The sequence below is a fragment of the Penicillium expansum genome (assembly GCF_000769745.1).
Source record: "Penicillium expansum strain MD-8 chromosome Unknown contig174, whole genome shotgun sequence".
Classification (NCBI taxonomy): domain Eukaryota; kingdom Fungi; phylum Ascomycota; class Eurotiomycetes; order Eurotiales; family Aspergillaceae; genus Penicillium; species Penicillium expansum.
This window is the reverse complement of record NW_015971243.1, coordinates 365530-391865: the sequence shown is the minus strand read 5'-3', so window position 1 is coordinate 391865 and position 26336 is coordinate 365530. Positions and strand designations below refer to the sequence as shown.

Sequence of the window (26336 nt, the reverse complement as noted above, 5' to 3'; positions counted from 1 at the left end):
AAAAAAATTGGAAATGTGGGCCATTACTCCGTATGTTGTACAGAAAAATCAAACCAACCTCAATATGCTTGTGTTAAATGGAACTGCTTTGTACATAAATTGAAGCCTATGAGGATACCTTTATTACCTACTCCGTAAGTAGCAATGCAAAAACAATACAGATGCCTAACATCCGTAAATCCTCTCTCGGCGATGCCGAACCGCCTCGGGCTGGGTCCGGTGGATCCGACCAAAAATTTCATCTGGCCAAATCAGAACAGACAAAAAGCAAAAAGTTAACTGACCGACGCAGGGATCGAACCTGCAATCTCTTGATTCGTAGTCAAGCGCCTTGCCATTGGGCCAGCCGGCCGCTGTTATTGTGCAAATCAGCGAAAATGTGTACTAGATGGGAAATAGTGAATGTTGGGTATGTTTCATTCGAATGATGCTCATTTCCAGGCGCGTAATAGACTCATAGATACAGATCAGTAATAAGAGATATTGATAACAGAAATAAAAGAGAAAAACAGTGGTATGAGGGTATGTTAATGCAAGAAAACGCCGTAAAAGAAGCCGAAAATCAGATGCCCATATCGTCCAGACCAAGTCATACATTCGACTCGGATGTGTCTGTCACGTAAACATGTGGCATCATGGAGACTTTTTCAGAAACCATGCCTTCTTCGACCGAGATAATGCGTGATCTGTCGCCTAGTACCTTCTGCCATCCAAGGCGCACCGCCAAGGATATCAGCAGGCTTCCGACGAAGAATCCCACCAAACAAGCCATTAGCCCAGCGACAGTACCCAACAAAGCAGGAAGAATGATGGGACGGATGATGCGCATAAAAGAGTTCTTGTGATGGTGGCTGTGGTGAGGACGACGGTGTTCAGCGTGGTGGTGGAGGTGAGCCGGAGTAGCCCAGAAGGAAAAGAAACGACTCTTGGATTCCGTTGTGGTTCCACTGTTGATGACCTTGATAGCACCGTTGTGGGGGGATTTCGGAACCGGGGCTGAGTCGTGGGTTGGCTCCGTGGTCCTGGATTTGCTTCTAGGCTTCTCGAAAACGGAACCGAATTGGGTCCTCCAGTAATTCACCACCCATGCCTGGCTCTTTTGATAGAAATTCCCGTCCTGGTCACTGCCGCGGGCTGGTTCGACACGGATGCGGGTCATGCCATAATTTCCATTTTGGTAGGCGTGAAGGTCAACGATTACGGCGTCCGGTGAGACCAGGTTGCCCTGTAGATCGAATAACTCGACTCGCACGCGGATCATATCCGCCATGGAACCGATTTCGTTTGTGGGGAGTGGTTGGGTCTCGAGGATGTAGGATAATTCAGCAGTTTTGTCACTGGGATTAATTCGGTCTGTGACTTCGTAGAGGGGCGCATTGAGCTGCATTGTCGCTGATGGAGGATAGAGTTGATATTCATTGGCGTATAGGCTTCCATTCTGAATGGACAAATCGATGGACTTTATTATGTTAGTATACTAGTAAAGTAGCGATGAACTTGATGAAATATCACTCACGAGTCTTGATCGGACACCATCTTCAATGTTGTCGGAAGAAGGAACGAAAGGAAGTCGGAGTTGATGAGAATCGTGGATGGAGGAAGCGAGTGTACTGCCTAGGCAGAGGATTGCGCACAGCAATTTCATGGTGAGAAATTGGGATAAGAAGTAAAAGAGATGAAGTAAAGAGATAGACTGGAGATAAAGTGAATGAAAATGAGTGAAAGACAGACGGGAGAAGAGAAAAAAAAAAGAGAGGGTAAAAAAGAGATTAATATAAAGTATATTTAAGCTCCGTAGGGTAGGTTTAATATACTCTATACTACGGAGTACTCCGTAGTTATAATATATAAGGATATAAGAATATAATAAATAAGAATATAAGGATATAAGAATATAAGAATATACAAATAATAAGTAGCTGCCTTGGGGAATATACTTTGGTACATTTGTCCGAAAAAAGAAAAAGCTTAGCGTTGGTTCCTGGCCCCCACTTGAGCATGTTTCACTCGCTTTTAGTGGCTTACTTGGATTATTAGGAGGGCTATTCTTAGTATCTTTGACTCTGCCATTTTCAATTATTTTACTCCGTACGGAGTAGACATAGTACGGAATGGAGTACAAAGAAATTTCATGCGCAATGTCTCAAAACGCCTTTTCTTTTTTTTTTTTCCTTTCCTTACCTTATACTCCGTACGGAGTACTCCGTAGACATTTTGTTCCCCTTCTCAGTTTGGACGGCACAATCTGTGAAGGCGACTTTTCTATGTATACCTTTTGACTCCCCCAATTCCCTTCCATATTTATGGCCTAGCTTCTCCAGGTGACATTAACACACTAACGGGCTTTGTTCTAGTGTAATGAACTGACATTCCGCCAATCTAATCTATTCTATTCTAATAAACTCCGTGGATGCCAAACCCTCTACGGTTATAGATCGACATTATATCCAAGACATTCGAATGCCAACCCCAAACGTAGCAAGTGATCAAGTGATAAAAAAAATCGCAGACACGAGTTATCGTCCCGTAAAGATTGAAAATTCATATATCTTTGGACCCTGAAAATGCTTGCTGTATGGCCCCGACACTAGGAGATTATGGGCGTTGGCCAAGGAGTATGATAGGATAAAAAAATATATATACATTTTTCAGAGAGCTTCAAAACCCCTGGTCATGCCGGGATTCTTGGGATTATTGGGGTGGAAAGCCTTTAGCTCTGACGCCTCGGTCCTATTTTCTAGTGTAATCGCGCTTCTCCCAATGGGAATCTCCGGTGCCGGCACGGATCAAATAATACGAGCTGCATAACGTTGTGTGCCAAGTTTTGTCGGTAATTTTATCCAATATCCATGTCTGACTTCAAGTTTACTTCTGTCATAACTACTCCGTACTCCAGCCTCAATTTACCAAGGGGAATTCGTACAGAGTCTGTATGTGAAGGATACTTTGCCATTCTACCCCTGAATCTCCACCAATTAGCCTCGACTATTTACTAAACATCCTATGTACAATCGTTTCTATAGGACAATACACGCTCAGGTCGGTTTATAATAGGGCGCAGTCTGCCAGAACCGACAGCGTGCATTATTGGTCGGATCCTGCGTCGGCTGGATGGTATGATTGCCAATGTTCATGAGCTGTGCATACTGACCATGCTTTCTGAAGACCGGTGCCAGATGGGACTTCGGTTCACCGTGCTGGACAAAGCTAGTGAAATAGTCCTGCATAGCCAACGCCACCGTCACATTAGCGACCCCCGAGAGCGAAGAGCTACTCCCATTGTTGTAGAAGGTGTACGAGACATCCTGTCCATGTAGCGCGGGTGGAATGCTGAACTCATACGCATAGGTCTCATTGTAGAAAGCACGGTTGATATAATCGGTGTTGCACTGGAATATGAGATCCGAGATAGCAAGCGCCGTGCGCGCGACCGAGTCGGTATACCCATAGGAGCCGTTATAGACCGGCGGGTAGAGAACATCCAAGACAAAGTCGGACACGTTTGTTGGAGTATTCGGTGACAAGGTCTTCATTTGAATTGCCAGACCGGTGCTATTGACGCTGTCCGGCGAAGTAAAGACCAACCCTTCGTTCGCGTTATGCCCGACCATGATGTTCAGGTTGTGATCAAAATCACCTCGAAGCAAAAGTTGCCCTGGCAGAGCAGGCACAAAGCTACCGTCCACAACGGGACCGTATGTGAACTGTCCCCACTGAGATTTGGTTGCGACTTGGTACGCATTGGCAGCGATCAATTTGTCGGATGACAATTTCCGGGCTTGTTCAATCGTGCTGACATTGAGAATCCCTAAAAACTGCTGCAGCGTGTCTTCTTGTTGTTCCTCGCCAATGACTGGGACCCAGCCCGGGCTCTGTAAGATCGCTTGTTTGAAGGGTGAAGCACCCCGTGTGCCTCCATAAGCGGTGATCTGATGAAGAATTGATCCTGCTCCAGCAGACTCTCCCATAACTGTAACTCGGGTTGCATCTCCACCAAAAAGGTGGATGTTCTTATATATCCAGTCAAGAGCAAACCGCTGATCGTGGAGTGCTGCGTTGGCGGTACCATTGGCTGCGATACTGTCACCACCAAGCCAGCCAAATGCACCCAACTTTAGAGAAATTAGTAATCTCACGAGGACCGAGCTAGTCATATCGTTCGACTTACTCGATAATTCAAGGCAACGTAGACAATCCCATCGTTGTTTCCCAGCCTACTTCGCTGGATCAACCCAGTTGGGTCTGAGCTGCCCTTGTCTCCCCCCACATACCCTCCGCCGTAAATCCACACCAGCACTGGCGCCAAGTTCTTTCGAGATGCTGCGTCTTTACCTTTCGTGCGTTCGAATATCTTTTTAGGGACAATGACGTCAAGGAATAGACAGTCCTCAGTGGTGCGTGGGTCTTGCTCCGCCGGCTTGTACCCATAAGAAGAGATGTTGGTGGATACAGAAAAAGACTGGTTATAAAAGTAGCTCAAAAGAAAGGCTTGTTGGACATTTGTCGACCACAATGGGGCTGCCTGTGGGCATATTCTCCCCACAGAACCATTCTGGATGTGTTCTCTGTTTTGTTTTGGAAGTATAGGTGCCTGGAATCGCAGGTCGCCAATTGGAGGTGCCGCGTAGCGGATATTGGTAAAATTATAGAGACCATGGGAGCTCTATTTCAAATATCAGTAATGAAAATCAAACCAAAGAAGACTCGGCTGACATTGAATGAAATTGCTTGGTGTAGCTCATATCCCAGATCAACCACAGGTAAAATGGAGGCCAGACACGCTGAAGCCAGCGTTAGCAGTAACACAATGACCATCTTGACCCCAGAAGAGCAGAATAAAACCGCGGGGAAAAGAGGACCACTAGAGCTTCTAGGTTTATATTAATACCAGTCGGGAACCCCGAAGGCAGGCCGGGTTATGGACCATAACAATCTATATTGTATTTCTCCCATAGGTTCGAGTGGAGTGTATGATGGATCCAAAAGAGAACGAGAGGTATACTAGTCGACTTCCCTGCCAATCATTGTATTCCAAGCTTAGCCAATGTGGGAAATCTAGTCAGCGGTCAGTCGACCAAAATACGCGATGATGTCAAAGCGAGACATCACCTTGGGGCTCGGTGATGCCACACCAATAAGAGACGATCTTCCCCAGAATTTGTATTCAAATCCGTGCAACGCTACACTAAATCTGGGGTTGAGCTCCGCTACAGGAGTTGCCCAGGTGTTGGAGAGCACAGACTCTGCGGGGTACTCCGAGAGAATTGCAACATCACAAACGCCCCCGTCAGACAGAGATATGGAGCTTCCGAAAGTTATACGATTGTTGCCTAACATGGGTTGTTTACTTAGTTCATTTGTTAGTTACACAGTGACATGGATTAATCCCTCAATCATCGACCTCACGAATTTTATACTCGAACACCTAGTTAGAAGGGGAGTTTCGCCCAACTCTCGGCCCCCGCTGCTGGCACATGGCACTCTAACCGTTTACCGTGCGCTGGCACAGATCCATTGGGCAGTGCATAGGGAAGGGGCAGATATTCGGGTAGCAGACCTAGCTGCACAAGTACGGTCGCCTAGTCCCATGCAACGTGTTCATGAAACAAGTGATCTCCTCGGATATTGACTACAAATGTGAATGGAACGCAGATATGCTTACCCGTAGGAGGGATTCCGGGGATCCTAGGGGTAACGTTTTCAGTTGATTGCTTGATTGAATTACAGGAACCAAAATACCCACATCCAGTCCATCTGCTTCACATAAGTGAAGACAAATATAAACTCGTTCACAATACGGTCGGTTCCGACTGTCCGACTAAGCTCCAAATCTATGTCATCGGGGTTGTTAAAGATGACGTGATTGACATAAAAGTGACTTAGACAACAAGCTCGTACAATGCCTCCTGTTGGAGTGGGCACATGATTCACGTAAGGCTCCGAGACCATCGTCGTCATTATCTTTTCTACCGAGCGTGCTTCGAATTCATAATAAATGTGCTCGTCCCAGGTTTTCTATGTCCCAAAAGTCGAAGAATACTGCGGCGATCAGAGCTGTGCCTTGAACTAGTGCACCTTGCAGACTATGCTCGAATTGGGGAGCATAATCTTTCTTCAGTCCATAGACTGATTGGAAGTCAGTGTAGACCAGTGAAATAGCCAGATTGGTGATGCCGTACCTATTAATCAAACCTTTTCCTTTGCATCGCACTCTAGTATCTGTTAAACCACGCTCAGCTTCCTGAAGGAGCTCTCGTAGAGATGATATGCCAATTGTATACTTCTCATCCACGGTAATGAGTGCCCTGAAGAAGCTTTCCTCTGCTTATTTTTTGAGAGGTTCTGGTTCAAGCGTCTTGTTTTGCTGCTGACATGTCGAGTAACAACGAGGTCGTATGAGAATTAGCCCTAGGCCGCGTCCACGGCGGGAAAAAGGAGGCTAAATGGTCAAATATGGACTCAGGTCCACTTCCGCGAAAGACAGGCTTGAATCGATCATTTTTCAGTCAGACAGAAGTTGGAAGTTGAGTGAATCCGGAGTTTCCAAGTAGCCGGGCGATCGTTATATATACCCGGAAGCCCATGTCACCCCCACTCGTGAGGAGAAAGGCTCAAATTTAGCTGTGCAACAGATACACTCTCAAAAAATCTAGAAAAATCAGAAACTCATAATGTAATTATTGCAATTATCACAATTATCTCAGATGTTCCTATCCACGTGACCCGCCATCGGAGCTCGGCCCGTTCATTTCCACGCGCGAGCTATCGCTCTCCCAAGAGCACAACCCAACAATGAACGCACTTGTCCAGTCTGCCCTGACTGATGTCGAATCCAAACTCAATGCTCTTTTAACTAGCCTCACAACCTCACCCACTGCTGCAGGAGCCCCCGCAGCAGCTGTCGCCCTGCTCGATGCGGACGATGCGCTAACCTCCGCCATTGAAACCCTCCGACAGCACCAACAAAACCACGCAAAGATCCTTCGGCTGCGAAACGAGACACAGCAATTGGAAGACCGAGTTAAGGGCATCGTGGGGGATATTGAAAGCTTCGAGAAAGAAATCCGCACAGCCTGTGGAGACAACGGCGACAGCGACAGCGATTTCGATTCTGACTCCGATGACGACCTTGGGGGAAAGAAATCATTGCTACGGGGAATCAAAGAGATTGACTACAGGTTACTCTTGGATTTCGCACGTCGCATCAGCAAATACAACCACGAAGCAGCAGCGGATGCCGCAACAGGCGTTGTGAAACGGCAGGAACAAGGAAATACCCTCGCCGACAAAGATGTGACGATGACGGGGACGAATGGAGAACAAACAACAGATGGCGCAGAGCCCGTGGCATCTGTCACCAAAAATGCAACGCAGTGGTTGGACGAGTCCGCGAATGTTACGCGCCAGGTCTACATGATGCCCTACCCGATGGAGGAACGGATACGGATGGGATTGATGGGTCAAATCCAGCTTGCTGCTGGTGACGATCCCGAAAAGGAGGTGGAGCGGTTATTACGCGAAGCCGAGGGTCTTGGGGCTGCAGAGCCGCCAGCACTGGTGGAACCCGCGGAAAGCAGAAAGCAGGCGGGTGAGGCTGCGAAAGCTGCAGTTCAAGCCGGATCATCAGCCGCTGGAATGCCGCGGGCGCACGCTCCAGTACCCGCTCCGAAACCAAAGCCCAAGGCGATGCTGGACCTTGATCTCTATGACCCCGATGAAGATGACGATTGAGTGTTTTTAAAGCGGGCGTTGCATTCGATTTTCATAATGATACCAGCTACAATAGCACAAAAAGCCATTCAAGATATTTTTCTTTCAACCATATCTCATTCCACATTGCATATCTTGGTGCCTTTGGTACACCTATTGCAATTTACTGACCGAAGACTTGGTCGTCTTACTACATATGTACAAGGGGATTGGTAAAAACAACACAATGCTATCGAAGATATATTTGACATGATCCGCTTGACAACCCCATTCTTCCGCCCACGAAGTGATGAATTTGCTAATGCTACAGCCCCAGAGGTTCTTATTAACCGTGATAGACATGAAAATCAAGCTGGCCACAGACTTGTAAGTGTCAACCGCATATGTGCTGGTAATATCCAGAAGGGCTGTAACCTAGATGCCTACTGTATTGTATCCAATGGACCATAATGATCTATGCCTGGACCAGATATTGAACACCCGTCGAGCAAGGAATGACTGTACTCATTTTATAGTTTAACTTATACTGGTAATCAAGCGCAATAACAAAATTGTCAATGATCTAAATAATAACAAATGGAACAACTTCCGGCAAATGCATTTCAGAGTTTTGAATGCTGCGGTTGTTCCGGGTGTCCTTTACGGATATCCAATCCGAAAGAAGACCATTCATTGGTAGCCAATCCAATGAAACTACCGATCAAAATAACAAAGTTGGAAGACCCAATCGTTTAGCCATTAAAGTTGTATAGGGGGTCTGCAGATGCTTGACTCTGAGTGAGATTGAGAAAACAACTATGTTGTAGTGGACCACACGAGCTCGATGACAGCAGCTTCCACATAATCTAGAAGCTAACAATAATAGTCTTGATATTATTTCTATCCAATAGTGTGTATGCCCTTGTGCAAATAAGGATTGCGCTCGCCATTTTCCGCATTCTCGTTTTCTTGCCGGGTCTTTAACTACCTAGGTAGATTCTCTGTGTTAGGTATCATACCGGGAGGGGGAATACCGCCCGTGCAACCTCATCTGGATGTGATACGATGCCATTTTCTCTCGGGAATAGAAGGTTTGAAAGGGGCAATCCGAGAATGTCGACGTTCAGCAGAAAGCTGTGGCCAGCCACTGGTTCGACCATAGGCTACGATATTAAATAGAGCAGAGCTGTTGAATGGGAACAGGCTGTTCATAAATATACAAAAAAATAATGTATATAATAGTAGAAATACAGCCAGCATATTTTGATCTAAAAGCATTGAAACGATGCTGTGGGAAAAAAATTGCCTCCTGTCGGGATTGATCCGACGACCTTATCATAATTGTAGGAAATTTCCATACGAGTGATACGCTCTACCACTGAGCTAAAGAGGCCAATTGACCATCTGTTGTGGGTAATGGGATTTCATTATACAGGTGTGATTGTACTATTTTGACCTTTTTCATAAGCATTAGATGGCCATAGACACTGTAATACTATATTTTACAACCTTATATCTCAACAACTACCTAGTCTTTTTTTTTTTTTTTTTTTTTTTTTCCCTGTCACTTGATATGTGATTATTTATACGGCTTTTAACCACTGTATATCAATTTCTAATAAACTAAGAAGCTGCGTTGTCATGATGTTGGAAATTACACCTTTAAACGCTAGAAACATATAGATTGCAATCACAGGGCCATGAATTTTCCTACACAGCTTAGAGAGGCTAGACATCACCCGAAAAGTACCGGGGTAGATGGAAAGCTCCCATACAACCCATTCTCATCAAGATATCAAGTTGTAACTTATCGCATCTACAATATGTGTTGGGGTGGCCCGCTCGCATATGAGATAGTATGTTATATACTAACCCAGCCTTGGAAGAGATCAGGCAGGCAAGTTTGTACCCTAAATTTGACGTAATTACAGGGTCCCCTCCTAACGTCCATTTTCCTATTCAAAATTTTATACATTTAGAGGGCAAAAGATCAAAAAAATGCTCACACTCGGAGTCGAACCGAGGATCTCATGATTACTAGTCATGCGCTTTACCACTAAGCCATGCGAGCTGATTGGTGGAAGCGTCGCCTTTTTTTGAGCATATGAGATTGCACTGCAGAACAAGCCAAAAAAAAGGGACGTGGACGACGGGTTCCAAGATCTATTGGAAGATTGGCCTTTTCTAAGTATATACAACGCCATACATTAGAAATATAATACAAAGGTCTCATCAATATTAGGCCATCACGTCCCGTTGGTACCAAGAGTGAATCCAAACATTAGCCAGTCTATCGCGGCCGACTATTCTTGATATATTAAAACTAACACTAACATTCAAAGGAAGACGGCCCCCGCTGCTTATGCTCATATAGAGCGCTGCATAGGTTGATATAGTAGCTAGACAGTCGGAGGCCCAGTGGAAAGAAAAGCGACACGAGTAGTAGTCTTTAAGAAGACTCGATTATCTTCAAATTAAGTCTAAATCAACAACTGAAAATGAATTATTGTATATATATACTTTCTTTATATCTATTTGAAACGAGAAGTCATCTCACAGACATGCAAGTCACCAATCAGTTAGGGGGATCATAACTACAACTACTGATGGGTCACCGAGACCTGGGGTGGGTACCTAACAACCTAGGGATTCTGGGAAAAGAGAAACCAAGATCATGCTCAGTGAGCAAGAGCATGACTCGCCCCAATCAGACCCACTCGCCAGGGGTTTCGGGGTATATATGTTGCTCTACCCGGGGAAATATCTAGTACGCAACATGCCGAATCCGTGCTTTTGATCACCGTCCCGAAGTATAACACTACTCTATATATATCCATCAAACGGCTCGACTCATACAATCGCATAAGTACCACCAGTCCGTGGACGCCGTACTGTATAGTAATTCTCCGAAGGGAATGATGTTTAAAACGACTCACAGAAAGGACAATGCATTCTACTCTTATAGCGGACGTTGAATTGCACCCGTACATAGCTTATTGATACTACGATTTCTGTATAGTAAATTTAATAGCAAATGAACATCAGTAATCCATACAATTAATTAGGTGAATACTACGTATCTGTTACTACGAAGTATTCCAAAATCACCGATCTGCTACCACCATAAAGCAAACCACGCCAACAACCACAACAATGCAAATAATTCAAGTCTGAAAAAACGGGTTTAAATTGAAGAGGTAGTAGACAGCATTTAGTGGATTAAAAACAAATAAAAAATGATGCTCACACTCGGAGTCGAACCGAGGATCTCATGATTACTAGTCATGCGCTTTACCACTAAGCCATGCGAGCTAATTGGTGGAAGTTCGGCGCTTATTTGTTTATATGAGATAAAAGACAACCCAAAAACCTAAGAAAGTTATTATAGGATTCTATAACCGCGAAACAGGTGCTGTCACGTACGTGTGGTTTGCTGTCTAAACCTAAATATGTAGATATATTGAGGGCGCATATCTACATATGTATATTGTTTGACATATAGCCCGCCATGTGACGGTGCTAGAGTTGCCAGGCTTTCGAGCTTCATGAGCCGTAGGAAAATAGGAAAAAAAAAAGCCTTTTTTTGGGGTTTCTTTTTGGGTCTCATATCGGATTTGTCTTTGTAGCCTTATGTAGGCAAAGTCATAAACCACTCCCACTTAGTAGCTCGCATGGCTTAGTGGTAAAGCGCATGACTAGTAATCATGAGATCCTCGGTTCGACTCCGAGTGTGAGCATTTTTTGCTCATTCCCCGACACAACAGTCGCTTGTGCGGCTTGTCGTCTTTTTTTAGTTGACTTTTTTTTTAATAGATTTTTTGCCCATTTTCTCACTTGAGCCTTGCGTTGCGTTGAACTCCCTTTCATATCAATATAAGCGCTTTGAGTTTTGCGTATATGTTATTTTATTATCTTACTTTTCGAAGTCGTCCTTGGCCCAGCTGTTTTGCAAACGTACCTTCAGTCCAGGCAATTCTACACTAGCTTAAGAAAGCTATTTCCTATACTACTATAGCACGCACCGATTCTTACTAAGACATCAATGTAATATTTTATGTATCTATCAGAGTACTCCCTCTATAAGCAAGGCTATTTCTATTATAGACAATATCTAGATCCGAAGGCCGACCAGCCTACTCGTCCAAGACATCCATAGGTAGTGTCGAAGAACCAAAACTATATCGACTAGATAATCCGATCTAGTCATCTTCAATTTTTTTCATCTTCTTATCTATCCTTTCGTACCGTTCCCCCCCCCCCTTGAATAGTCGCGGCGCTGTGACGTCTTTTCGGTAGTCTTTTGTTTAGATATTTCCTCCCTTGTTGGTGTTATAGCTACAGCATAGGCGGTAAAAGCAGCTTAAAATGTGCAAGACAAGCTTGACGTCGTTTTAGCTAGACTTTTTAGACTCCCCCCTCCCAGCCCAATAGATATCCTGTGTCCTTCTCGGTCTCATACATAGACGGCGGAAGAAGAGAAGTGGGGGCAGGACCTAATTTGTGAAATGGATAGACAAGAATTGTCGGCCGCTTATAACAGCCTTCATAAGATTATAATAATCCGATCCATCTAGTTAGCCTTAGATGACATTAGGAAAGTTAACTATATGTAAGAACCTACTTATGTGTTTCTGCTATTTCTGCTGGTTCTTTCATATGCTTTTCATGTGGTCTTTTTTAGATCTATACAAAGACGGTAAAAATCACTTTTCTAAGTTGTATAATTCTGATCTTGGATTCTATTTTCAGTACTGGTTTGTATAAGCAAATATGTCCATTATCTCCACCAATCAGCTCGCATGGCTTAGTGGTAAAGCGCATGACTAGTAATCATGAGATCCTCGGTTCGACTCCGAGTGTGAGCATTTTCTTTTTGTCTTTTTGTGTGGGGAAAAAAAGTACAGGCATTTTACTACTAAACCCTTAAAAAGAACCTCATTTTTTGCTTAGCCTACCTAGAGCGGCCACTATATATAGCCTGACATTTTGCGTTGTAATTTCCAACACGCACAGCATTATTGGTACATACTTATAGTTACTAACTGCTATGTATCACGGATATTCCGAGGTTACATAGTTGTATATACGGTCCTTCGCGCCCCCACAATCCGACAGGGGGCGCAAAGGTTTACTTACTTACTACCCCTTACTCTTAATTTGATATGAAGTCACACTTGGAGAGACGAAAGCAATTCTCAGGGTGTTGGCTAATCTTACCCTCGTCGCGTGGTCAGACCAGGCCCCTTTGCTATTCGAACATAAGATGTAAAGAAAATTAGACCTTTTTCAGGACAAAACTTGGCCGGGAAGGCAACGCGAACATCTACCGACGGTAAAGAAATCCCTGTGCCCACAAGCGTGGCGTATCTGTCGCATTTCAAAGTCAACCAGTAGCAGGGCTCTAGTCAAAGTGATATACATGGTACTCCGTGGAGCTCATAATCCCCCGGATTCCCCGCAGAATGCGCTTTAACCCTTTTTCGCTATTCTCATATTCTCGAGATCTCTGTATCAATGGCTTATTCTTTAGTACCACTCGAAAAATGCTCTGCGGCATCGCGGCGCGTTTGGAGGCCCCTTGGTGCTATTCCGCATTAATGGACTATACTACCTTGTGAAAAGTGTGGTTAAAATATATCTGGGTATTTAATCTTAGAGGTTGATTGTGCAGTAGTATGTCCTGTTTTTACTGTTTCGAGACTATGGATGCGTGGCTGCCCAAGGCCATGTTTACCGGCATTTTTATCCATAGACCTTTCTTCTTTCCATAGTCATTCATGATCTTCATTCCGGCTTCACCATCAGCTTGCCCTCCTGTCACCCTTACTAGGAATATGTAGTACCACACCGGAGGATATTCCGGACCATTTCACCTATTATCTCCGCCTCTTCAAAAGGTTCAAGGACCCAAAAATGTTTGTGTTATCGGACTATAATTGCGGCCTGTCGGCTGGGGTCTCATTCTCAGTCCCCCAGAGTGTGGAGGGAAGAACTTAGATGAGCCCAATGATGATCGATAGAGTCATGATCCCCGGATGTCACCTCCACACCACGAAACACGCGAAGAGGCCTGGTAAAGCTTGGTCGAGCCACACTGTGCTAGTCACCCGGCCCAATCGGAAACACTGATAGTTTATGTACAGAGTCGATGTAATGGACTCTTGGCACTTCTCTGGACAACCCCAAAAGCATTTAATTAGGCTCCGGGGCCCCGGCTGATCCCTGATACCCAGAATGGCGGCTCTTCTCCTTTTGGGTGCTATTCTGCCGAGAGCTCTAGAGTTATTTTTGTCGGATACTTCATTACAATGAGTCACCACGAAGACCCTTTCTCCAATCAAGATCAGGCAGATGGAGACGTGGAGAAACAAGATGACACTGATGGTGAAATTCGTTCTCCTGGGGGTACTCCTAGGCCTAGCCGCCGAACGAAAGAGGGTGCAGATGGAGCTGTCGATGGACATGCTAGAGAAGAGTTGAAAGAATGGGAGTGCTACGACAAGCTAGGATATTCATATCCCTGGTGGAAGAAATGGGGCATCCTCTCCGTCATCTTTGCTGTCCAAACATCCATGAACTTCAATGCCAGTTTCTATGCCAGCAGCATCACCCTGTACTCAACACACTTCAGCATCTCAGAGCAGGCTGCACGTGTTGGCCAGATGGGGTTTTTGATTGCTTATGCATTCGGCTGCGAGTTTTGGGCGCCTTTCAGCGAAGAGTTTGGTCGATGGCCAATCATGCAGCTTAGCTTGTTCTTCGTCAATATCTGGCAAATTCCCTGCGCTCTGGCTCCCAACTTTGGCACCATTGTTATCTGCCGCATTCTCGGGGGTCTATCCTCCGCGGGTGGTTCTGTAACGCTTGGCATGGTAGCAGACATGTGGGAGCCAGAGGACCAACAATATGCTGTGGCCTTCATTGTGCTATCCTCTGTGGCAGGCTCGGTCATTGCCCCAGTCGTCGGAGGCTTTGTGGCAACCTTCCTGGACTGGCATTGGAATTTCTGGCTTCAGCTTATTCTTGGAGGCTTTGTGCAGATATTGCACTTCTTCATTCCAGAGACCAGGTGCAGCATTCTCATCACGAGAGAGGCTAGGCGAAGACGGAAGAACGGAGATATGGTATGGAGTGGTGACGAGCTGAAAAAAACTCGCATGTCCTTCCGCTGGGTATTCATGGTTTGGATACGCCCTTTTGTTATGTTCGTGCGCGAGCCTATCGTCTTGTGCCTCTCTCTGCTCAGCGGCTTCAGCGATTCTCTCATCTTCACTTTCCTTCAATCTTATACGCCGGTATACAAGCAGTGGCACTTCACCACAATTACAACTGGACTATCTTTCCTCCCGTGAGTGCGCACACCCTTGGATCTAGGCTCGTTCTGATAATCTGATTATGCAGACTCTTGGTGGGCTATTTTATTGCCTATTTTTCGTTTATGCCATGGATTCATAAACATTGCAGAATTAGAGAGAAAGACCCAGATGCCCTTCAGCCAGAAGCTCGTCTTTATTGGTTGCTATATGGTATGCATTCTGAAACTTGTTCTATTTGTCTCATTACTAACTCACAACAGTGGCTCCTCTGTTGACAATTGGCCTATTTGGATTCGCGTGGACTAGTCTCGGTCCACCTCATGTCCATTGGATTGCGCCTATGATATTCTCGGCATTGATTGCCATTGCCAATGTAAGCCAAGAGTGAAGGATATCCCTATATCTTGATACAAGACTGATGTGGTATTCTGTGATCAAGTACGCTATTTACATGGCCACAATTGACTACATGATTGCCGCGTATGGCCCATATGCCGCCTCAGCCACAGGAGGAAATGGATTCGCGCGTGATTTCCTGGCCGGTATTGCAGCGATGTATTCTGTGCCTAGTAAGTGACCACAATCCTACAACGGAATATCCCCTGACCGCGAAATAAAGTGTACACACACATGGGAACAACATACCATCTCGAATGGCCTTCTACCTTCTTGGGATTCATGGCAATCCTCTTCACCATTCCAATATACATATTCTATTGGAAAGGCCCTAGGATTCGGGAACTGTCACCATTCGCGCAAACCTTGGCTTCCGACAGAAAGAAGGCTGGCCGCAGAGTTTCGTCCTGTGGTTCCGGTGATCCAGATCCCGTTGAAAGGTATCTGTCTGAACGTTCCTCCGAGGAGACCAGGACCAGATCTGGCTGAAAGGTATCTGTCACGGTCCTCAAAACGATCCCCATTGAAACATGAAGATGGTATATGTCTCTAGCTTTGCCGTGGGGTGGGTTGAAATTCACATCAGAACGATGGAATGAAAGAGTAGGCATTCCTTGATACAGGATTTAAGAGTCGGTTGCACTAAAAAGCTCCTCTTTGGTTTTATTAAGACATTATTTGCGCTGATCTATGTTTCTGTTAGTCCTTCATCACTGCTAGACTAGAAAACTGTCTTTATTTTTCATCTTGATACAATGTTACAGTGGTCTTGCTTTCAAAGATTTGGAATGAATGAAGTTGCCATCACACCCTGAGTGTGCGTGACGGAAGAATGTCATCATCCCATCAAGCCCTAGTCATATCGTCGCCAACACCTCGGAAATGATTCCCGATGAAGCACGAGCGGCGATATGATCATTATCTAATAAGTGTACTTTGCTCACAAGAGTGTTTGAAATTAAGTCTAAGATAAATAGAAATTTAGATACAGTATAGTCTATTGGCCCTCCCGATTTAGAAACAGAAATCAAGTAAAATCATTGATTCCAACAATCCTGGAGTTTCCGAATGGCAAATTCAGTGGTCCAACCCAAATCAGCTTCGACACCCCGTAGCAAATCAATGATAATCTGATGTTCCTCGGTATTTTCAAGACACTGCCCAACAGCGACAAGAAGCGGAACCATGAATATGCGAACCCCACCCTGGGGGCGGCCTAATGCAATGCCGCTGACTTCACGGGATCGGAACTCGACCTCTTTCGTGACCTCACGGTACCCTTGCAGGCGGTCAAAGGCTGTAGACGGTGCACTGATCACATCTGCCGGACGATTGAGCAATAATGCAATGCGCCCGAAATGGTAATGTTGCATGGCGGCAGCACAGGTTGTCAAACTATGAAAGATTTCAGGGAATGGCAAGTGACTCCCTTCGGTAGTCTTTGATATGTCCTTGGGGCGTTCGATCCGCACAGAAGAACGGAACGTTTCGGGCACATTTTCGAACCATGTTTGAAACTCGAAAGATAGTTTGAGCCAGGTATCTGTGTCCGGATATGGCAGTTGAGCGGTGTGTGGTGTGGTGCCCTGGATTTCGGGTGAAGCTCCCGGTGGAGATCCTGTCCACTGTGCGAGTTGTAATTGTTTAGACCTGGCGAGAAAGTTGATGACCTTCGTGTCAAGCCAGATCAAGCCATTAGCAGCCTGATCTTCCTGCGATAGAGTTGACCCATTCCGGACAAGATGGAAGTCTTTCTGGTCATTAATTGAAATTCCTGCTGCCCGCCAGAGAGGCAGATTCTCTGGGTCGAAGTGTGTAGGTGATCGGGTGAAATAAGAACCAAGATAGTCTTGGCGAGCGAAATTCCAGAAGGCAGCCTGAATACCATGAGAAAACAGGGCGGATGCTGCGGAATGTAAACTGAGAATAGAATCAAACAAAGGACGGATGCGAGCAAGTTGCCTGAGTCTGAGTGTTAGTAATAAGGAAACAACCACCAAGAAGGATGTCTTACATGTGCCACTCGTCCCCGGGCATATCTAAAAGCCTGTACATGGTGAGAAGCGTAGCAGTCGCCAACATCTCTTCTGTCTTTCGAATGACTGCCACATCGTTTGGATCTTCACTCCCGGGCTTCATGTTCGCTTGAGTCTGACCAGAGCTGATCCATCGACCAACGATCTCAAAGGGGGACTCTAAAATCGCCGAGCTAGACACAGTGGTATAGCCATCAGACGTGATGTTATTCAAATCCGAAGCTGCCAGGTAATAGTAATTGGCAGCCTTGAGGAACCAGTCAACTTGAGTTGAATTTGGGTAGGTTTCCGTAGTCGCAGGGCTCGTGAACATCCCACCCGTGGAAGGTTTGACCCCTTTCAAACGAGCGAGGTGTTTTGCTGCTAGCGCTGCAATGGCATACTTCACAGACAGATTGTTGATGGCTCGAATAGGAGCATGGACGGTGAAGAATTTCTGAGCATCCGACAAATCCAACCTAGTTGCATTATCAATACATTGTACACACAGAGAGAAATTTCAGTTGTACGCACCATGGACCTATGATCTCCGAGTAATGTCGAGTGAGGAACGCGATCTCGTGTTCAGTTCCAGTCATGAGCTCCGAGAAGATATCTTGGAATTCATCTTTTTCACTTCGATGTGATGAGCTTTCAGAGATGACCCTTTGGTAATCGGGGTGTTTATGTGGAATTGGGTTGTAGGTATCATCAAATGTCGGGAAACCTCCTGTGGCCGTAGCTGGTGAGTTTGACTTATAAATTGAGGTTCTTGTAGACCCGCTGCCTTCCTCGATTCCAGAGACAGAATTGGGGATAGAGATAGCTGGGCTTTCTGGGGCATGTGTGGTTGTTTGCTGGCTACTCCCCAAAGCAACCTCTGGGCGGCTAGAAGGACCAGGCATCTCTACTATCATCGGGTCATCTCTCGAGTTTAATCTCGTCTCCCCCATCCGGAATTGAAGAACTGGATTATGTTGCTCTTGATTTTGGTTCCATTGCAAAATTTGCTCATCAGGTCCTACTTGTAAGCTTTTTGGCCGCGTTGGGTCTGATATCAGCTCTGCGGGGGCCTATCACAAAGCATGAGTGCCGGGGCAGAATTATAGTTGGTAGTTTGACCTACTTTGCTTGAATTGTATGCAGAGCCTGGTTTTGGATGAGGCTCTTGATATGGAGCATAGCGGCGCCTTACTGTGGCTCCCTGGTCGATAAATTTGCGGGTTTGAACATACCCCGGGCATTCTACCCCTGCGGTGGTGCACCGCTGACAATGAGGGCGAGTCTCATCACACTGCCACAGGTTAGCGATAATGTAAAAATTCATGCTCGAATGAAGTCAAACTAACTTTGAGATGCCTCTTTTTGCAACGCTCGCAAGCCTTGTTAGATGGCACCCCAGGCATTGTGAGTTGCCAGTATCGTAATTTCCAGGGCTTAGTGCTTGATTTCTGAGGTCATGGGGAAAGCTCCACTTTGCGTCTTTATAATACACACAGCTACTTCACATCTCGAAAATACATGGAGCGGAGATGCAATTCGAGGACAGGAAATCTAGAATGAATGAATGATGCAAGATACGGGTTGAAGGAGAGATTACATAAGCAGTCGGCAATCTCTCGCTTGAAACTCGGAGTTCGGTCACGTTTTCCCTTGTAGATCCTGTCGTCATCTACTTTTCTTCTACAATATCCTCATACATCATGCTTCGGAAACCGTCAATTCTAGTTGATAGCCAATATGACTCATCTTCTCCATTGATCCGATCGATTGAAGATCACGATCAGATACGATGGGGCTCAATATCTTCAACACAGCCTGTTCTTTCAGGCCCAGAACAAATTCGTGTATATCACGAATGGATTGGTGTGCCGCTATATCAAATTGACCAGTGATATCTGCTAATAAATTGTCGCAGATGCTGGGAAGCCTCATAATATAGTTTGTTGGGAGTGTCGTCTCCCTGACAGTCTGATTGGTTGCCAGACATGCTGTAGATCCTATCATACTGCATGTCTATTGGACGTGGTTCGCTCTGCAAATAACTTCCATTGTCCGTCTTGCCGGGCAAGAGCTTGGGATCAAGCACCGCCCCAGTTTCCCGTGCCATCCCCGGCCCCAAGTACTGGTGGGACAACCCCAAGCAGCCATTCAGACCTATCATCTGGAAACATTCCAATTCGTTGTGATAGATCACCAACGGCATCACGGCGTAAATCCTCAGCAGCTCCCCGAATGATGAATCCTCCTACTTTGAACCGTATTGGTGAAATGAATTCTCGCGGTACGCCAGCTGAGGTATTTCCTGTTGCAGAGATGTACCCCCAGCTTCTGGAATATCTAGCGCGACCAGATGCTGAGACAGATCACCATGCCCAGTCGTCGCAGTTCAAGCATCAACTGCGAATGGCGATAAATGAGATTGAATCAAATCGCGCATCAATACGAGACAAGGCGAACATCCGAGAGGATTATTCACGATTACAGCGCGAGAATGCGCAAATCAAAGCGTACCTTGATTCCAGGCACTCCCCCCGAGATTCTGCCATTCCCAGCCCTTCGGCAGTTTCACGCAACATCTCAAGACCGGCGTCTGAGCAAAGGGGCAAGGCCTGGGACAGCCTTGCTCTTGACATGTTTTGACTTCTCGTGTCTCACTGCACGAAGCATTTTTTGACTCCTAGTCAACAAGGAAATGGAAGTAGTGATGAAGAGTTGTAACTACAGCAAAAAACACACATTGGATGTCTTGAGCTTTCAATTTACCCAACACAATCACTTTCAATGGCTACGATATTTGCCGAACATCATTTCTCGACGTTCTAGATGCATTTCGCCGAAAAGTTCCCGACCGGTCGATCATAATGTTGATCATGTCACCGTCACCCTCTCCATGTTTTTGACACAAAATGGCGCGGAGAAGGTTACATGAACTCTGAAGGCGTTGGCTCAGTCTCGACTCGTTGGCACTCGGAACAGACGGATCGTCCCCCTGGAGAGACAACGTTCCCCGCAGCTCGGGGTAATTAGCTCCCCCTCAACCTCAACGATCGACAGCCAGTGAGAGGAACCAGGTCGTTATGGAGCTTTCCCCCCCTTAGATCCTTGTTCAAGTATCTTCCTTGTCCATTTTCGCGCTTTTCGCTCCTTGACCTCGCCCCATGTGGGGGAGCAAACGAGCATGGCAGGGTGTACTCCGTATTTCCGGACCAGATGTGGTAGATGTGACACCACTTTGGCTGAGGGTTAATACTACGTCCACTGGTGAATAATTTTTGCATATTGTCATTTGGTCTAAAGTCTACCCCGTAAGGATACCAAGGATGTCACTGGCAGTTTCCCCATTTTTCTTCATTTCCCTCGAAAGGCAGTTCACATGCCGATCTGGGTTGGAATGCTTTCCCCGCGACTTATTGCCAATCCCTAAATAAGGAGCTTAAATCCTGAAGTGGAACGCGTCTTTTCTACGTGTCAGTTATAAATTGGACAGCTATTGGATTATTTTTGTGTATGGTCGTGGATAGTTCCTGGGTCCATTATGCCATCACGTCCCTCCCTCCGCATGGGGCTCCTCGGTGGCATCGTAACAGCCCTCTATGCTTCTAACGTGATAGCCACAAAGGATTCTTCGGAAAATTTTGACGTATTGAAATATGTTGATCCGTTGATTGGCACTGCGAATGGAGGTCTGTCTTGAATAGGACGAGCATTTCTGACAGCGAAGGCTGACAACTCTTACAGGCCATGTATTTGCTGGCGCGACTTTGCCGTTTGGTAATGCAGACCATACTTCGTGTAATCTAGCAAGGCTAACAAATGTAGGTATGGCCAAAGCAGTGGCGGACACAACAGGCGAGAATCAAGCTGGCTTCGCTTATGATACCAAGGTTGTGACCGGGTTCTCACACATGCATGATTCTGGAACTGGCGGCGTAAGTTTTCGCAGACTATTGGAGATCATGCCCTATATCTGACTGGCTCCACAGTCCCCGTCAATGGGAAATTTTCCCATCTTCGCGCAAGGAAATTGCCCGCATGACGACATTAACCAGTGCAATTGGCAACAATCGGACAGAGCAGCTGTCTGGGACAGAAAGTCCCCTGAAGCTCGCCCGGGCTATTTCAGTATCTCATTAGCGAATGGTGTTCAAGCGGAAATGACGACCACGAATCGATCTGCTTTATATCGGTTCACTTTCAACAAAACCTCCGGTCAGTCGCTCAGTCCAGTGGTTCTTCTAGATTTGATGGATTTACCGCAATCTCGAACAAGTGGAAGTGCCGATGTGGACCAATCGACTGGGCGTATCACGGGAAGCGGTACTTTCAGTCCGAGCTTTGGTATTGGCAGTTACAAGTCCTATGTCTGTGTTGACTTCAAAGGAGCAGAGCTTCGTGAAACAGGCACCTGGGAGAAAAACCAAGCAAACATCAACAGGCGGACATTGACACTCGGGGCTGACGCATCATCCACTCTCTCAGCTGGTACATTTGCCAGATTCCACGCCCCCAAAGACAACAGTATTCTTGCTCGCGTTGGCGTTAGCTTCATCAGTGTTCACCAGGCTTGCTCGAACGCGGAGCGAGAGCAACCCGACTTTGACTTCAAGGGCACCGTTTCCGCTGCTGAATCTGCTTGGCGAAAGAAGTTGGATGTCATCTCCGTAGATGCAGATGGAGTTTCATCAGATCTACAAACGGTCTTTTGGAGTGGAGCATACCGAACATTCATCAGCCCTCAAGACTATACCGGTGAAAACCCCCTCTGGGAAAGTGACGAGCCGTATTATGACAGCTACTATTGGTGAGCGAACTCCGCTTCGAAACAGATGACTAGCATGCTAACACTATGGCTCAGTATATGGGACTCTTTCCGCAGCATTCATCCACTGCTGACCCTGGTTGATCCTTTTTCACAATCCCTCATGATGCGCAGCTTGATCGACACCTATAGACACGAAGGGTATCTGCCTGACTGTCGCATGTCACTTTGCAAGGGATTCACGCAAGGCGGGTCCAACGCAGATGTGATTATGGCAGATGCGTATCTGAAAAAGGTTCCGGGTATCGACTGGGATACTGCATATGAAGCTGTTGTCAAGGATGCGGAGGTAGAGCCCAAAAACTGGGATGTGGAAGGCCGCGGTGGCTTGCGGAGCTGGCAAAGTCTCGGCTATATTCCCTTTGATGACCATGACCCTGATGGTGAAGGTACACACACTCGGAGTATATCGCGGACGGTGGAATATGCCTATAATGACTTCTGCATTGCCGAGATGGCACAGGGCATGGGCCATCAGTCCGACTATGAGAAATACACGAAACGGTCTGGAAACTGGGTCCACATGTTCAAGCCCGACCAGAAGTCAAGCATCAACGGGGTCGACACCAACTTCACTGGATTCCTACAGCCTCGATACACGAACGGCACGTGGGGCTACCAGGACCCGATCTTTTGCAGTCCTCTTTTGAACTTTACCTCATGTTACCTCAATCCTGATGGCCATGAGACCTATGAAGGTAGTGCATGGATGTATACCTTGTGGGTGCTCACTTGTGCTTTCTGCTTCTTATGGTCGTAACTAACGCTTTACTTACAGCTATGCCCCCCACGATATGGGCGCTCTTATTAAGACGCTTGGCGGTGCTGAATCCTTCACCTCTCGGCTAAGCTATCTCCATGACTCTGGTTTGCTTTACGTGGGAGATGAACAGGCCTTCTTACCCGTTTATCAATTCCACTACTCAGGACGGCCAGGTCTCTCGGCAAAGCAAAGCCACTTCTACATTCCATCCCAATTCAACACGACAGTCAATGGTATCGCCGGTAACGATGATAGCGGAGCCATGGGCTCGTTTGTTGTTCTGAGCATGATGGGCCTGTGGCCAGTGCCCGGTCAGGACGTTTACCTGATCACTCCGCCCTATTTCAAAGAAGTCAGCATTCGAAACGCCCTCACCGGAAAGGTTGCCACTATTCGCAACACCAATTTCGATCCTAGTTACAAATCCATCTATATCCAGAGTGCCAAGTGGAACGACAAACCGTGGACAAAAAATTGGATTACCCATGACTTCTTCACCAAAGGTGGTGTTCTTGAACTTGTGCTAGGTTCCAAGGAGAGTGAGTGGGGAACTCATATTCAGGATCTCCCGCCGAGCTTGAACGAGTATCATTGAGTTGTTGATTGGGGATTGAGAAAGCACTTGTGCTGAGAGAGTGGCAGGTCGTTCACTTCCCTAATGAAGAAACGGCTTAGAATGGGCTGGTGACTAGTGTGGGCATGCATCGTATAGGTCATCAGCGAGCGTAGTGGGAATCCTCGCGTAAACTATAGCCCGTGGTTGTTGCCTGTGAAACTAGTATGATCTGGCTTCCTTGGATGCAATGGCATGGATTGCAGGACCTGGTCGATATTTTCTGCACTTAGTAAAAGGAGGATTTCAATGATGAGCTTATATCGCGCATTCCGATCGTTCGGAGCATAACCTCAAAAAGTGATTTGAGAAACTTATTTAACATCGTGTCTGGATGGCCAACTTCTGAATTAGGGTGATTTGTCTCACGCTGGTAAGGAACTAAGGCTGCTGATTATGCGAACCAGACGTGATATTTCCAGATTCTAAAGTATCGAAATGCGCATTCAACAGGGCCCAGAGTAAAGCGACTACCCTCCGCTAATATTTACTCATGCATTTTCAACTCTAAGAGGATTCTGCTGCAAGACCTATCAGTCCCTGAGAAAATCGGTTCCACTACAATATTAGCTAATATTCTTTTGGAGACTTGGGTGGTAAAAAGGTATTACATAAATGGTGAACTATCAATTTTGGTTTCCAGGCCGCGAAGCTATTCCGGGAAATTAAGGCCGACTATCTGGTTCCGATGCATTACGAGTCGTGGCATCACTTTACGCAATTTGGGGAGGAGCTGCGAAGAGCTTTCCAGGAGGAGGGGATAAATGATCGCGTATGCTGGCTTAGCCCTGGGCAGGCTGTGGACGTTCTCTGTAGCCGAAGAACATGCTTTCAGTACAACAAATCTCTCACTATTTGGCTTCAAATAGCCGCGTACATCTTCTCTTGTACTATAATGGCCTTTTGAGGAACTGGATCAAGCTAGAGACACCTTGATTTGTTATTCGCACCGCTTGCCAGAGTAGTAGAGTGTTATTAATCCAGTAAGTGTACTCTTAGAAGAACCAAGAGGGACCCAAGGTCTTCAACTCAGCCTTACCAAATTTCGCGATTTTCTGACTGATAGAAATATATATATATATATAAAAGCATAGTCGGACACAGCTGGATCGCAAAGTCAAAGTAAGCAGAATTCGCACAGGTTATTCACATCTTTTTCGTCACTCCCAGAACCCTCCAATGCCCTATCAACCCCCCTAAAGCCTCCAAACCTAAATACAATACTTCCTCGAACCGCACACATGACAGTTTGTTTAAGTGAGACAAGTAGCCATATTGAAGCAACGAGGGTGGCTGCAGAAATTGTGCAAATAGTTGGGATAGCAAGCGAGCGCGGTGCCCCGCTTCGCAGCATCCATTGCACTGGAAGTTGGAGCCGGGGAGTCAGCAGCCTCTTCCTGGGCATATTTGGCTTCGGCGCTAGCAAAGGCAGCGTCTAGCTCCGTGCAAAGCTCATCGCTGGCGATACCAACAACTCCGTCATCCTTGTCCTTCAGGTAGTACCCTCCATTTTCGGGAAATAGAGAGCCGTAAGGGTGATCTTTGGCTATGTCGTTGAGGGCCTGTCTGTCGATGAGGACAATAGCGTCACTTGGAGGCGTGGCCTCGTAGCGGGTGAGGGCTTCTACCATAGTGGTAAAAAGGCAGAGGAACTGCACGATGGAGGCGGAAGTGAATTTCATATCGATTGAGGGGCACTTGAAGGATCCCTGTAATGAGTATTTGTCTTAGTCATCTCTCTTTATGGTCCACAGGTGTATCGTGAAATCTTGAGGCGTAGGTTGCCCATGAACATACCTTGTGATTGATTGAAAGGGAGTATGAGACTATGATAGCGATGGAAACATGATGCCTTCTTTTTAGCACTTGAATGTGACTAGGTCGGTCAAATGTCCACCCTGCAAACAACTATACAGTTAATGATAAGCAATCATATTACGTTGAATGCTCTTTGCAAGTGTGCCCATTTTTCAGTCAAATCAAGGATTCATGCAGCCACCGCCCCAGGACGGAGGGGCAACATGCATCTACGAGAGGTTTCGCCTGTTATTACGAGGCCAGAGGATTGGAAGGATCTAAGGCATACCAGGGTCTTTCGAGGACAGGGTGTTCAATGGATCGTTGCTGCCTTTGTGGCTTTTGTGGTGGATCCTGTGAGAATGTTCGAGACAGGCATACGATACATGTATATTTATTTTCTATAATACTAAGTTATAAGCTAAATACTAGATAAATTAGCTAAGAAATATATATTTTATATAGCTCTAGAGATTTTCCTATTTGTCCTATTTATCGGCCCTTAAAATATTTAGAGGGCCGCCCTTTAAGGGTAAAAAAACAACCTGCCCTCCGCCTGTAAAAGTGCGGGCCTGCGGGCGGTTATGAGGTCTATCTATAGGTATACCTACTGTAGAAATTCATATTCAGGATCTCCTGCCGAGCTTAAACGATTGTCATTGAGTTGTTGATTGGGGATTAAGAAGCAATTATGCTGAGAGAGTGGTAGGTCGAGATTGTTATTGTTATATACTACTTGGTGTATTTTACTAAGAAATAAATCTCAAAAGCTTGTATATACGAGGGTTGATCTCCTCGGGTATAACTGGGTAGAATATAGTATATCCTTCATAGCTATTATAGCTATTTTAGTACGGAGTACTCCGTACATACCTAAGAAGGTCCCAAACCTGCGCGACATGGCCTTCCCTTTCCGTTTTAGTGC

The 26336-nt window shown here is 46.0% G+C and overlaps 8 protein-coding genes across 8 annotated transcripts; 4 read left to right on the top strand and 4 right to left on the bottom strand.

Moving 5' to 3' along the window:
* Nucleotides 1-589: 589 nt before the first annotated feature.
* On the bottom strand, nt 590-1645 carry PEX2_054450 (uncharacterized protein; the record flags this gene model as incomplete). Its single annotated transcript, XM_016742719.1, has 2 exons — nt 590-1459; nt 1517-1645. 2 exons carry the CDS (start codon nt 1643-1645, stop codon nt 590-592), a joined length of 999 nt encoding a protein of 332 aa, XP_016600970.1.
* Nucleotides 1646-3035: 1390 nt separating this feature from the next.
* PEX2_054440 (Carboxylesterase, type B) lies at nt 3036-4815 on the bottom strand (the record flags this gene model as incomplete). The annotated part of the gene is made up of 3 exons (XM_016742718.1): nt 3036-4112; nt 4169-4663; nt 4714-4815. The coding sequence occupies 3 exons, from the start codon at nt 4813-4815 to the stop codon at nt 3036-3038; spliced, it is 1674 nt and encodes a 557-aa protein (XP_016600969.1).
* Nucleotides 4816-6792: 1977 nt separating this feature from the next.
* Nucleotides 6793-7731, top strand: PEX2_054430 (uncharacterized protein; the record flags this gene model as incomplete). Its single annotated transcript, XM_016742717.1, has 1 exon — nt 6793-7731. One exon carries the CDS (start codon nt 6793-6795, stop codon nt 7729-7731), a length of 939 nt encoding a protein of 312 aa, XP_016600968.1.
* A 6266-nt stretch (nt 7732-13997) lies between these two features.
* On the top strand, nt 13998-15890 carry PEX2_054420 (putative MFS multidrug transporter; the record flags this gene model as incomplete). Its single annotated transcript, XM_016742716.1, has 5 exons — nt 13998-15037; nt 15160-15215; nt 15266-15378; nt 15445-15574; nt 15625-15890. The coding sequence occupies 5 exons, from the start codon at nt 13998-14000 to the stop codon at nt 15888-15890; spliced, it is 1605 nt and encodes a 534-aa protein (XP_016600967.1).
* A 548-nt stretch (nt 15891-16438) lies between these two features.
* Nucleotides 16439-18369, bottom strand: PEX2_054410 (uncharacterized protein; the record flags this gene model as incomplete). The annotated part of the gene is made up of 3 exons (XM_016742715.1): nt 16439-17363; nt 17416-17895; nt 17951-18369. 3 exons carry the CDS (start codon nt 18367-18369, stop codon nt 16439-16441), a joined length of 1824 nt encoding a protein of 607 aa, XP_016600966.1.
* Nucleotides 18370-19119: 750 nt separating this feature from the next.
* PEX2_054400 (PHD finger protein) lies at nt 19120-20059 on the top strand (the record flags this gene model as incomplete). Its single annotated transcript, XM_016742714.1, has 2 exons — nt 19120-19282; nt 19335-20059. The coding sequence occupies 2 exons, from the start codon at nt 19120-19122 to the stop codon at nt 20057-20059; spliced, it is 888 nt and encodes a 295-aa protein (XP_016600965.1).
* A 919-nt stretch (nt 20060-20978) lies between these two features.
* Nucleotides 20979-23596, top strand: PEX2_054390 (glycoside hydrolase family 92 protein; the record flags this gene model as incomplete). The annotated part of the gene is made up of 6 exons (XM_016742713.1): nt 20979-21102; nt 21158-21190; nt 21239-21348; nt 21403-22220; nt 22275-22958; nt 23017-23596. 6 exons carry the CDS (start codon nt 20979-20981, stop codon nt 23594-23596), a joined length of 2349 nt encoding a protein of 782 aa, XP_016600964.1.
* Nucleotides 23597-24867: 1271 nt separating this feature from the next.
* On the bottom strand, nt 24868-25296 carry PEX2_054380 (uncharacterized protein; the record flags this gene model as incomplete). The annotated part of the gene is made up of 1 exon (XM_016742712.1): nt 24868-25296. The coding sequence occupies one exon, from the start codon at nt 25294-25296 to the stop codon at nt 24868-24870; it is 429 nt and encodes a 142-aa protein (XP_016600963.1).
* Nucleotides 25297-26336: the final 1040 nt, after the last annotated feature.